Source organism: Bombus fervidus, chromosome 12 (assembly GCF_041682495.2).
Source record: "Bombus fervidus isolate BK054 chromosome 12, iyBomFerv1, whole genome shotgun sequence".
Lineage (NCBI taxonomy): Eukaryota > Metazoa > Arthropoda > Insecta > Hymenoptera > Apidae > Bombus > Bombus fervidus.
Genome location: NC_091528.1, coordinates 6,824,310 through 6,836,704, shown reverse-complemented (window position 1 = coordinate 6,836,704; position 12,395 = coordinate 6,824,310). Strand labels below are relative to the sequence as shown.

General features: G+C 36.9%; 1 protein-coding gene across 2 annotated transcripts in view; it reads right to left on the bottom strand.

The window, feature by feature from the left end:
* Window positions 1–6,720: 6,720 nt before the first annotated feature.
* The window catches only part of LOC139993242 (uncharacterized), a 35,717-nt gene continuing 30,042 nt past the window's right edge, over window positions 6,721–12,395 (bottom strand). For both annotated transcript variants that reach the window (XM_072014792.1, XM_072014793.1), the window contains one exon: window positions 6,721–12,350. In XM_072014792.1, the coding sequence (XP_071870893.1) occupies window positions 11,719–12,350 (632 nt within the window). In that variant the 3' untranslated portion in view covers window positions 6,721–11,718. The remainder of the gene's footprint in view (window positions 12,351–12,395) is intronic.

Genomic DNA, 12,395 nt, shown 5'->3' with positions numbered 1-12,395 from the left:
GTAATATCTGTTTAAAAAAGTCGCTTTCTTGGAGAACAAACGTATATGCTAATATTCTTTATAGCCACTATAATATAATACAATTTGGACGATGGGATATGTTGCTTAATTCTATGGTTTCAGGGCAACCAGCGTCTATTCGAGACACGTACCGTGCATTAATTCCACGTGACAAGCATCCGCAAATGCAAAGCAGAATCAATGTATAATGAAAACTTGGATCATTAGATGAAAGTCATAGTCACGGTAGACAGTCATTTTCAAATCAAAACTTCTTTAGTAATCGATCAGAAATATATTTTAAGAGTATTCTGATGGATATTTTACAAACATTTCTTTAATTTATATCTTGTCATAAAATGACTGTCTCATCTGCAAGATCTGGATCATCAAACATTCAAATATTAATTATCTCGTCTATGAAAAATTAGAAAAATATTCGAGGAATTCTATCGATATCTCATAAATATTTGCTTCATTTACAATAATACGTAATTTTCGCAGCTATAATTTTTCTATTACTGTCCAAGCGGTCCGCAAAGTGATATATTGCGACAAAAGGCAGTGAATTCGCGTGGAGAACGTGTCGGTTCAGCTCGATCTGTCTGCATTCCACGATGTCCACGATATTGTCATGGGGACTTCTGGCAAGCCATTGTGGAACGTCGGGGGAATCGAGTAAATTGGCTGAATTGCCACGTCCGAGAATCGTAACACGTCGATGCAGACACGAGATAAAATCACTCGAATTACAGCGTAGAATAGTTTGGACAGAGATGCTGCTGTTTCCATGTACAATATGCCCGGATCTTCCGGGATCTTTCAGCCATTTCTCTGTGAGAGAAACCGTCCAAATTAATTCTCTCGATCTTTTTAAGGCGAATCAAGTTGCTTCTGAAGCTTATTCCAACAGAGTTAAAATTTATATGTCCCTATATCTACAGGAATTTAATAGTGATCTTAACTCGTACCTCCATATTCATCTATATGAATTTATATTAGTTGTCTCAACCAATTTTATAGAAGCAGAATTTAACACTAAGACTACTGATTTATAACACGTGCATCTAAATGTGTATATTAACATAGACCATTATAAAAGTAAGTAATATGTTAAAAATAAATAATTACACTTTCGTAATTTTTTCTTACAAAATTTCTTTCTCTTTCTTGTTTTAATTTGTAATCTTTCGTAGAAATGTTGTAGACTTACGAGACTACATTCTTGCGGATTTGCACGATTTTTCTTTGCAAAACGTTTAAACAGATATACATGTTCTTTCGTGTACTTCCGTTATAATTTCTCTGGTGCCAGTTTTAATACTTTGCTTGTAATCTCAAATAATTGAATGTTCTAGTATCGACGAATCGACATTTCAACGAAGGATAACATTAATCATCTGTCAGTAATCATCAATTAACATTAAACAACTGCATATTTGTAGCAATTATAAAAACAACAAATGTCAGATTCATAATTGTACCGAGTTTGATAATTCCTACCAAGAAAGCAACTAAAAGTTTCTATATCGAGTAAAAATTCTCTGATTCGCTACTACAATCATTTTCCAGCTTAATATGCAGTTCAGGCATATTTCTGCAGGTCTTGAATGTAACGCGAAAGCTATTTCTCTCGCAGCTCGAGAAAAGAGGCGAAGCATGAAGATGTTAAAACACAAAATGCGATGCGTACGCCGGCAATAAAAGTCTCGCGGCCGTAACTACGAAAGTGAAAAGTTTTGTTCAACGACAGATGGTTCCAGCATGTGCAGCGAGTTGCAAGATATTAAAAAAAAAGTTGGACGTTCCCATTGGCGCGATAAAAACCCGGTATAAATTATCACGTGTGTCTCTGTACAAACTTCCATCCGTATATTGTATTATCTCTCTCTCCCTCTGTCTCTCTCTCTCTCTCTCTCCCTCCCTTCCTCCCTCTCTCTTCCCGTGTAGCATCCTCGCGCTAAATTATTTCGTCTGAAATTTAATTATGGAAACTTGAGAAGTTAATTTATACCGACATACTTCTCATCGCGAGCGTGTAGAATTTCGGAAGGAATGTTTGTAATAATTTAAACAAAATTACAGACGAAGGACGATACTTCGATCAGTTGGGTCAGAAAATTGATTCCATTCGAAATCATCAAATCCCCCAGCTGCGCCTATTCTTTAATGGCCAATCGGCGCGTGCAACATAAAGGCACACGACACCACTCTTACAGCTGCCGGAAGTATACATCTGCTGCCAGTTTCTACTAACCGTGCCGTGAAGCTTGGCCCACCTTCCCACCGCAACGCGGCATTTTTCAACATTGTTTCCTGGTTGCTTCGTTTATTTCTCGATATTATTATTCGAAATATTCATTGCCATAATAGTCTATAGACTGTGGATTCTTATGCACTTGTGGGAGATACACATAACATGTGAAAATACAGAAAACATCCAGAGTACAGTACTCATTATGGTATTTAGCAGATAAACAAACTTCTGCTTAGATTCTATCTTTCAAATTATGTTTGTAGAAACATAAAATTGCATAGGTATCTGCGGTCTATGGACAGCGTTCTTCGGTAATCGATATATTTTGAAATTCATATTACATAAAAGTAGATGGTCAGATTTTATTAAAAGTGTACCTTTATACAGTATGAAAAGTCGTAGGCTATTAGACTATTATAAATAAAAGGAAATCGTCGCTGAAATATATATAAGCCATCAAAAGAAACGGTGTATATGTTATTCAACAGCGTCTTTAAATATTTTTAAAATTCCACTACTAATTTATGCCCAATATTTCCAGGAAAAGCGATAAGAAGATCACCATTGAAAATATCAAGAAAGAAGAAAGGTGACTTCCCCTCTCACATTTTGAAAAATCAAAAACATCTGCCAGGAAACAGTGATCTTTGATTAGGGCCTGGCTCGTGCCACACACCTAGGCTTCTCGATCCTTGGTCGACGAAGCTGGAAACGTTCGGTGAAAGGCAACAAAAATTCCACACAAAGGATCTGCCAAGTTCCGTAACATCAAACGAAATAACTTGGAATTTAAAAAATCGGAAAAATTCGAGAAGCGAGATAACGCATTCAATTACTCTGGCTATCAGCGTGTCCGCTATCAAATATTGAACTAATTAACTTTATGTAGCCGAAGACACGCACGCTTCGTCAAATGCGATACGAACAAGGAAACCAACTCGATATCGACAGTCCTGATACTGCAATTGGTCTTGGAAAGAATGTTGGTAACCGGTTCCCAAGTTTAATTAGCACATTACAAGGGTAAATGCATCAGCAGATCTGCCTTCGATCTTTTAAACAAACTTCCTTACCGAGCTTCTGATGGAATTTACCTTTAGTTAACGACGAGGAGTTTATCGTTTGCTTCTTCGTGTTTCATAGCGATAGTATTTGCCTTCTTTTTCCAGAAGCCACCAACATCTTCGTCCCTCCATGAAAGATAAATGAACGCAATTGTCGAGACAACTGCTCGAGATGGGAGAAAAAATGTTTAAGTATGTGCTGCACCTGTAAAACAGTGTATACAATTCTTCAACATCTTAGGTTCATCAGGAGAAACAATTTATCTCTCGTTGCATTGGTCGGTTTGCGCTTCCTAAAATCTTTTCTTGTTTATTTGAATGTAAATTAATTGAAATAATTACGGGATTGTATATCGTAGCCGTGGTTCATATATTCTTGTTCGATGCCCTTTGAAACTATTTTTCTTCTTGTCTGTTCGAATATTTTTGTAAAAAGTGTTAATTCAATATAAATGAATTGATACAAATTTATCAAATATACATAGTTGGTCCAATAGAATCCTTTTATAATTTCAATCTTCTAATCGTTTCGACCAATGTAGTATGCAAAATTATTCAACGGATCCAAGTTTGTAGACTCCGTTTCACTTATTAACCCATGAAACTTTATGTTTTCATCTTTGCTTTCATTCAAATAATTTTACTGATCTGATAGAATGAATTTCCTAATCGTTTCAATCAATGTGATATCCAAAACTATTAAAAGGATCCAAGCTTGTAGCATTTCGCTTATTGACTCATGGACCCTGATATTTCCATAATGTCTTTACCATCGTTCAAATAATCGATCTAACAGAATCAATCCCCTAACTGTTTCAACCAACAAATAGTATCCAAGAATATTTAAAGAATTTAAACGTGCACACTCCGTTTCATTCATCAGCCCATGAAACTCTATATTTCCAGGTTCCAAGCATCTGCCACCAGCTACTTTACACCGCTGTTGATATAAAAAAAGATATTTAAAAAAAACAAACGAAGGAATCCTGATCCCACGAATATTCGTGTCTCAAGTTTTCCAATCGACCTATTTCGGGGAATTCGGTGGCCGATCGGCAGAAACGAGTCTACTCGCAACCCTTTCTCGTATTTTCACCCCCGCAGCTGACGAACACGGGGATACCACCTGACGGTTCAACCAGGAACAGCTGTTCGCTCCCCTCTCGGCCACCCTCTGCCTTCTCGTCCACGGCCACACTGTAGCCAGTCGAAAAAATCGAAACGATCTCGTGTGGAAAAAAAGGCATCAGCCAGCTCGAACACCCGGCAGGATGTTCCCGGGGATGATTAGAGATCGTCGGAATTAAGAGGGGGCGAATTAAACTCGCGAGAAGCGTAGGCCAACGATCAGCACCCTTTTGGATAATTCGATTTTGGATTTTCGACTATAGCGGGGTACGCTATAGAATGAATTATACAATTGGTTCGTAAATCCTCCTTCATGGTATTATAGCGTTAGCTACAGCGTTTTACAGTACAACGGAGACACGTAGATTTATATTTATTTATAGATAATCGAATCGAATTAGTTAGTAAATGATCGTGCAGAAGGCGTTTCGAATTCGCGTCTCGGAGAAAAATTTATGAAACAGGCTATTTGAACATTGAATGTCAGATGAGTGGAAAAAGTCGATGTTATCGGACTTCGTAAGTCTCGATAGAGATTGCCACGTTCGAACGATAGCAGAAAGTTTGAGAAGCGGTTGTTCGTAACTTTCAATGAAGATTGCAAAGTGGAATGGCAATTCCGAGAACTTGGACGTTGGATTTATTGTCCCCTCTGGGAATTTAAATCCTCTAGATACGTAAGTTTGCGTCTTCTCCAGGAAAATGAAGAAACATGTCCAATTATATTCCAAGGAAGAACTTTAAACTCTCGCAAAGCGTACCCGTAAGATTTATAAATTTTTTAAACAGAAATCGCCAAACGAAGATTTTCGAACGATAATACAAAATTTCGGAATAACGCTATCAAAAAATTAAACGTCCTCTGAGAATTTCAATCTTCGAGATACGAGATACGATGTCCTTCGAGAGAATCAAGAAACGTGTCCAATTAGGAGAGCTTCAACTCTTATCTACGTATATATCCACGAGATCTTCCAATTTTCAACGAAAAATTACTAGATATGATCTTTCCTTGTCGCCCTACAAAATCAGTCTCGCTCATCTGACAACCGTTGCTGCTCGAAAATGCTACGAAGGTGGTCATCGATTAGAATCGGCGGGAGATTCAAATCGAGGCCAACGGTTTCCTTAATCGATCGCTAATTAAAACCTCGAGTAAAAATAAATCAGTATCGGTAAATCTTTGATAGAGGAACGATTCGGTGTGAGAAAGAGCATAGATTCCCTTGGTAACAGCAGCTTGGACTTATTTTCGCCGAACGAACGTCGAAGACAACAAAAGTACCTCGACGGAGCAGATGCATGGCATGTGCTACGAACCGACACCAGATGCCCCATTGGCGTAGAGAGATCCCCGAGGCAAGCTGCCACGATAAACCTGCCCATGGGATCCTTTTCAACCTGGTCGCGTGCCAGATAGAGCCTTCCTATGGGTTCTTCTAGTGTCCACAGCCCACAGCCACCGTGAAACTTCCTGGATTTCTCTGTTCTCTTGGATCCCTTCGAAATCTCGATAATGTACAATATACGCGTTCCTCGACTTCTTCGAGCTGGACAACCTGAAAGGACGTTCTCTTCGTCTGTCCCTTTGTGGCAAATGAAAAGACAAATTATCTGGAAAATTGTTTTTCGACGACGAGGGATCGTTGCTTACAATGTCATTTCTGAAGGTACTCTGCTTGAGAAAAGTATGATATTTCAATACTTACCGTGGAAACCTTTTGTGTACACTGACGACCATAAGAATTAGGTCAGTTGATGATATTTGATACAAATACATATATGCCTTTCACTTTTATTTTCTACTTATTTTATTATGGATCTGTAATTTTATTCGTGCCACACATACACGTCTTGCAACGTAGAATACTACGTGAAATAAAATTCGTTTAATTTTTTCGATAAATATAACGAATAAATATTCTAATACTTATGGTCAGCAGTGTATGTATTAGACGTGCTATATAAAATATTTTGAGGTTTCATTAGCACTGTAGAAAACAAACCGCGGATTTTTATGCATTCATAGAAAATGTGAGCATACAAAGATGCATAGAGTACACGTAATATGAAAAAATGTAGAGAACATTGAATCTCTTTTCGATATTCGATACAGCACCCTTTACGATATCCAGTAAATTAGACAATTTTCTACGTAAGTTCCATTTTGTAAATTATGTGTATAAAAATGCAAATTTGCATAAATATCCGTAGTCTAATAACGATGCATGATTAATCATCGTGGAATGGAGTTATGAAAAAAGAGTTTAATTAACTTAGCGCTCGTTTATTTACTGGTCAATGTTATCTACAATGATTTATTGTAAAAGTAACAATAGTCGTATATAAGTTAAAACGATATATTACACATATGTACAAGTGGTGAGTCGATCCTCGCTCGATCTCGTGGAAACGTGTTCATCACGAATATTTAAAGGAAGTTGTCGTTCAGAGGAGGCACGCGATTTCATCTTCACGCTGCGTGATTCATTTTTCCAGCCATTTTTGAATAATCTCGATTATTAAAGAAAAAAACCAGATTCTTTAATATTCGCACAATGTTTCAAATCATCAAAGATAGGGAAAAATGTTCGATGAAAGTGAAAGTTGTTTGATTTCATGAAGCTAATTTAATTAAAGATCTGAATTTCTCTCTTAATTGCCATCTTCGATGGTTTCAATGCTGTATTACACACATTGTTAAACTCGTATTGGAATGTGCAACTAGCTATTAATAATTTTATTCTAAAAAATGGTAATTAAGAACTTGGAAAACATTCAAGTATTTCATTAAATTACCCATTATGGAATCAAACTGCTTTTACATGAAATATTCGTTCGCAATTTTATTAGTTACAAAAATAATAGTGCGTCCAATCGTCCTCGATCTTTACGTTGAAAAATATAAATTATAAATGGACTTAAATTATAAGTAAACGTATATATAAAAAATGTAACTGTGCACGAGTCCATAGAATACACATAGCATTTAAAAATACATAAAATGTACGATAAATAGTAAAAATACATAAAGAGTATAAATATTTGTTTGAATATTTAATAAGTAGAAAAGATCTCTTCTCTTCGATTTCATTTTTTAAATCATGTGTGTGAAAGTATAAATCTGCACGAGTATTCTAGCAGTCTAGTTATAACGGATTGTAATAGATTGAAATCGAATTTTTCAATGAAACTGCGTGCACAGTAATTATTTAATTATAGTGAAACATAGGATCGTAAAGATTAAAGCGTAAAAATAAACGAAATGGAACGTCGTGTCCACGAGATCGATGGTCGTGGCAGAAAATTCTCTCTGATTTTTCGAGCGAGTGATTCGTGATCGAGGTTCGATCGTCGATCGAAAATCACTCGCCAAAATTTATTCTCCGATTTACGACTTTTTCATCGATCCAATGTCGACGTTGAACAATTGTCCTCGTACACCAGGAACGATTCGTCGCTGACTTAATCACCTAGAAATATTCTATAAACCTATCTAATCGATGAACTGTCTTTTTAGAATTCGATATTAGCTAGCGTTAAATATTTTCGTCGCTCCATCGACGACACTGGATCCCTCGATCGTATACGAATTTTTGATCGGAATCGATCGAACATTGCATTGCACTGTTTTACCTTTCCCTTTTCTTTTGTAAGGTCTTGAGCGTTTCTGTTTTGAAATTAGGATTTACAGTAAGTTTTACGAGTATAGCTTACGCAGATTTTTATACGTTTATATGGAAACTGCACGGAGTGCAAGTAATATGAAAAAATGTATAAAATGTTCAACGTATACCGCTTCCTATAATATTTGGCAGGCAAAACAATTTTCTACCGAGAGTTCTACTTGCTTCGTGTTTATCTTCAAAAATATGAATTTGCATAAAAATCCACCGTCTATTTATGGAGTCAAGATTTACGAGCCTGACTTAAACGGACGCACTTGGTAAACTTTTGGTGAAAATGTTGAGAAAACAGGCACAAATGTGATGCAATATTCGAACGATTAAAAAATTTGATAATTTCGAATTATCACACGGTTACGGTAAAATAATCTACAAGTTTGTTCTAAGAGTATTTAGTTCTGATTTCAACGGACGTCTCTCCTCGCTTTTCAACCCTTCAAATGTGCAAAATCAGTCGATATCGATAAAACTGACGCACTAAACTGCAGATGTTCAAGCAAATTTGGATTGGGCAATAAAGCCAAAGGAATAGAATTTAGATAGTTTGATAAATATCATAATAAATATCACTTTGTATAGTTTATATGTTTTTGAACATTATATACATATTTGAACACTAAGATTTTCCATATGTATATAAATATCCGCGGTAATGGAAATAACATAACACGATGACTATGTTGTTTAAAAAAATTGAAATGTGCATGACACTATATGAAGTGTATCCGTTCACTTTTCCGAAAAAAAGACAAATATAAAAGAGAATCGTTTTTATCAAATCTAAAATTTCTTCAATCGACCTGATCATTCGATCGATCGAATTATTTTCGTATCCGTAAAAATAATTTAACTCTTTAATATATTGTTTAACATGATATTTCATTCTCTGCAACTTTGAAGAGTTAAAAAGTCTAAAGCGATACACGATAAAAATCTACAGGTTTCTCTTTGTCGACATTAATTAAGAAATTCTGCCCCATGGGATGTTCAGCCCTTTTTTTCTCTCGTTCATATCGATCCAGCGTATGAACCCCTTCGTATTGACATCGTTTATTGACATTCGTTTTCCGTGGAGTGAATCTAACGTCCAATGGATCGAAAGCGTGCGAGAAGAGAGAACTTTATTTCCTTAGCCTAACACGATAAGGGTACAATAAATAATATAAAAAAATAATAAAAAAAAAATAATAGTAAAAAATGGAAAAGAAAAATAATCGATAATGCTAGTAAGGATGGCGATTATAATATTATTAACGACAATACATGAAAACCAGTACAAAATTGTGCTACTAAAGAAAAAAAAATGATAAAAAAAAGTGGCTCGCTTTATGGTTGGACGAATTAATGAAAAAGAAAAGTATGCCGATTTGGTAATTGAATGCAAACACGTGAATCTGTACGCGCCATTGGATGTTAAGTTCATCCTCCTTCTGCTGTATCATCGATGTAGGAACCTGAGGAATCGCAGATCTATCGATCCACGATCGTCTTTTAGCCAGAAACGGAATATATCAGTGACTGTACAATGCCTAGTAAAAAACGGAATCGTTTTGTCGCTGGAAGCCTTCGTCAAACGTGAATCTCAACTCTTCAAAGAGTATAGTACTTAGTATTAATTAGCCTAGAGTTTTTAGAATTTTTGGTTGATTATTTATTAAATCGTGTAACAAGTTCATCTGTCTTCTGATGAATATTCTCAGGAATTTTATATAAACGTTATCTATATTAGCTGGTTGATATATGACAAGTGATATAATATAAATATTGCTTATAATTCTATTATCTAACGATAGTAACGAAGGAAGAACAACGTTCTTGGATCTTCGTGAAATTATTCCTGTTTCCTTCTATTATTTCGGTGCTTGGAAAATTTTGTTCACAGCTAATCGTTAAATAACACCAAGAATGTGAGTAGAATATCAATTATTAAATAACTACATGAATATGATAAGTTGCTCGATTCAATTACAAAGGATAGATCGACGATTAAATAGCTCTTATATAAAAGCAATCTTACATAAAAGTTTGGTGCTCTGTTAAGGAAATGCGAACGAACTTATTACACGATCTAACACTTAATTTTTAATTTTCAGGTGAGGAGAAAGGTCGTAGAAAGGGATTGACGAGCGGGCGTTCACTTTTGACGTGCGACAAAGCTATGAAGAAATCAGTCGCGCGACATTCTCACGGTAATTGCTCGACGAGAAAACTCGTCCTGAAAAAAAGTTGCCCGGAACGAAGCCACAGCCACATCCTCCAGAAAAATCTATGGAGAAGTTCGAATCTACTTGACGAGCACAGTGTCTCTCTCACGGTGCGCCGTATGAAAGCGTCGTTCACTTTACAAACACACGGTGAATGCATTTTATTCTGAATGGAAAGAGATTCTCCTTCTTCGTTTCGTCATGTTTCCTTCTTTTTATTGTGACAGGAACTTCTTTGCTCGAGCAAAATCGCCAAGGTGCGGACGATCACGAAGCTTCCACTCGAGATGATTGAAAAGTGAATGTGGGACACGAGGCTTCCAGTGTATAACCATTGAAATTCGCAGCTAAAGTCCAAACTTCAAGATATCTCACAAGTCGAATATCAACGTTTTAACCTTTTCTAGATTTTTCTTGAAAAGGTTTTCTTGAAAAGTAGGTAAATACAGTCCTGTTCATAAATGAGCCTCTTGAAAGCCAAACCGATCAACTCCGGCTTTTATCTAAATTATTTAAATCGAGTAATTTAAATATCTCAATTTTGTTACACAGATACGTGACTAGTATTTGATTTTCGAAAAATAAACGACTTATTTCCATTGGTTATTTATTATAAGATGATATAATAATAATATGACTTAAAAGACAGCGATTGTAACATCATTATTTTTTTGTAGTTCTCATTTTATGGAGTTGATCAATATATGAGGACACTTTATGGTTCGATATAAGATGCGATAGCTGGTTCAAATTATCAAGGAAATTACTAATTGATCATGATTTTGTACTTGAGAATTTATAAGAAATATTCGTACAAAGTACAGAAAGACTCGTAATATTTCAAGGACATGTTTAACACGTTATTAAGAAAAAAGTTATATATAAAACGAACTTGAGATAATTTTGCACTTTAGAAAAATATCTCATATGTCTACGTAGGTTCCAAACCAAATAACAACCTTCAAGGCTTTACTAATCGCTTTACTAATCACTTGTTAACAATCTCATCGTTTAATAATCTTCCAATTAATTTTCAAATTCACTCAGTAAGTAGCCTAATACTTCCCAACCGATAATGTACATAGTTATTAATCCTCTTATAAATTCCTCCACCCCGGACCCATAACTATACCTATTACCAAAGACTTCCTTAATTCCACAAGAATCTGGCCACCTCCGATCATCCATCTCCACATTCATCTTTCAACCTCCGCTTCCGAACAGGAAATACCCCCTCGTTTCCATTCTGTTCGGCTCGCGGTTGCTCTCCATCAGTGGGAGCGTTCCTATCGGTAAAAGCCAGACGGGCTTTCCTTTAAGAATAAACAAAAAAGAGAAAAAAACAAGTACCTCATCCGATAAAAATCAGAGCGACTCGTTTACGTGGTGTATCGAGCAAAGGCGCGTTCCCTTTGGAGTTCCAGATGATCCTTCATCGCCAAGACCGTAGGATGATGAGGCGGCAGTCCCTCGTCCTCCACGAGATATCTGAGGGCTTCCGTAGCGCAGGCATCCCAGCCGGCATTCCAGGACGCTGGAACCTGCTCGACGTCGCTGTTGCCTTCATCTCTTTCCTGGTCCATCCACAAACGGCCCTCCAAACATTGATAAGGCTCGAAGATCGCGTGTTGTTTGCCAAACGAACGAGACGAATCTTGTCTCTGACACTTATCGGCCACGCTGTCTCGATAACAGCTGCTTCCTTTCGGGTCTTCGACCTCATCAAGGCAACTGTGTTCCAGGTAACTCGTCCCAATCAGCTCCATTCGATCCCTATCGAAGGGATCACCTCTGGCCAGGAGCCTGTTCGAAGTCTGTTTCTGATGAGATTGCTTCAATTCCTCGGCCAAAGAAGCGGCCAACTGATGCAACAGCCTGACGTTCTCGCGCTGGTCTTCCTCCTCGTCCTCGTCGAGATCATCCAGTTCGACACCTTCGTCCTCGGAGGACGACACCAGGTCCTCGAGATCCTCGTCCACGCCCAGTAACGTCAGCAACCTCTCCGCGGCATCTGCGCAGAGACTCAGCAATGCATTTGCGTGTGTATGTATGTATA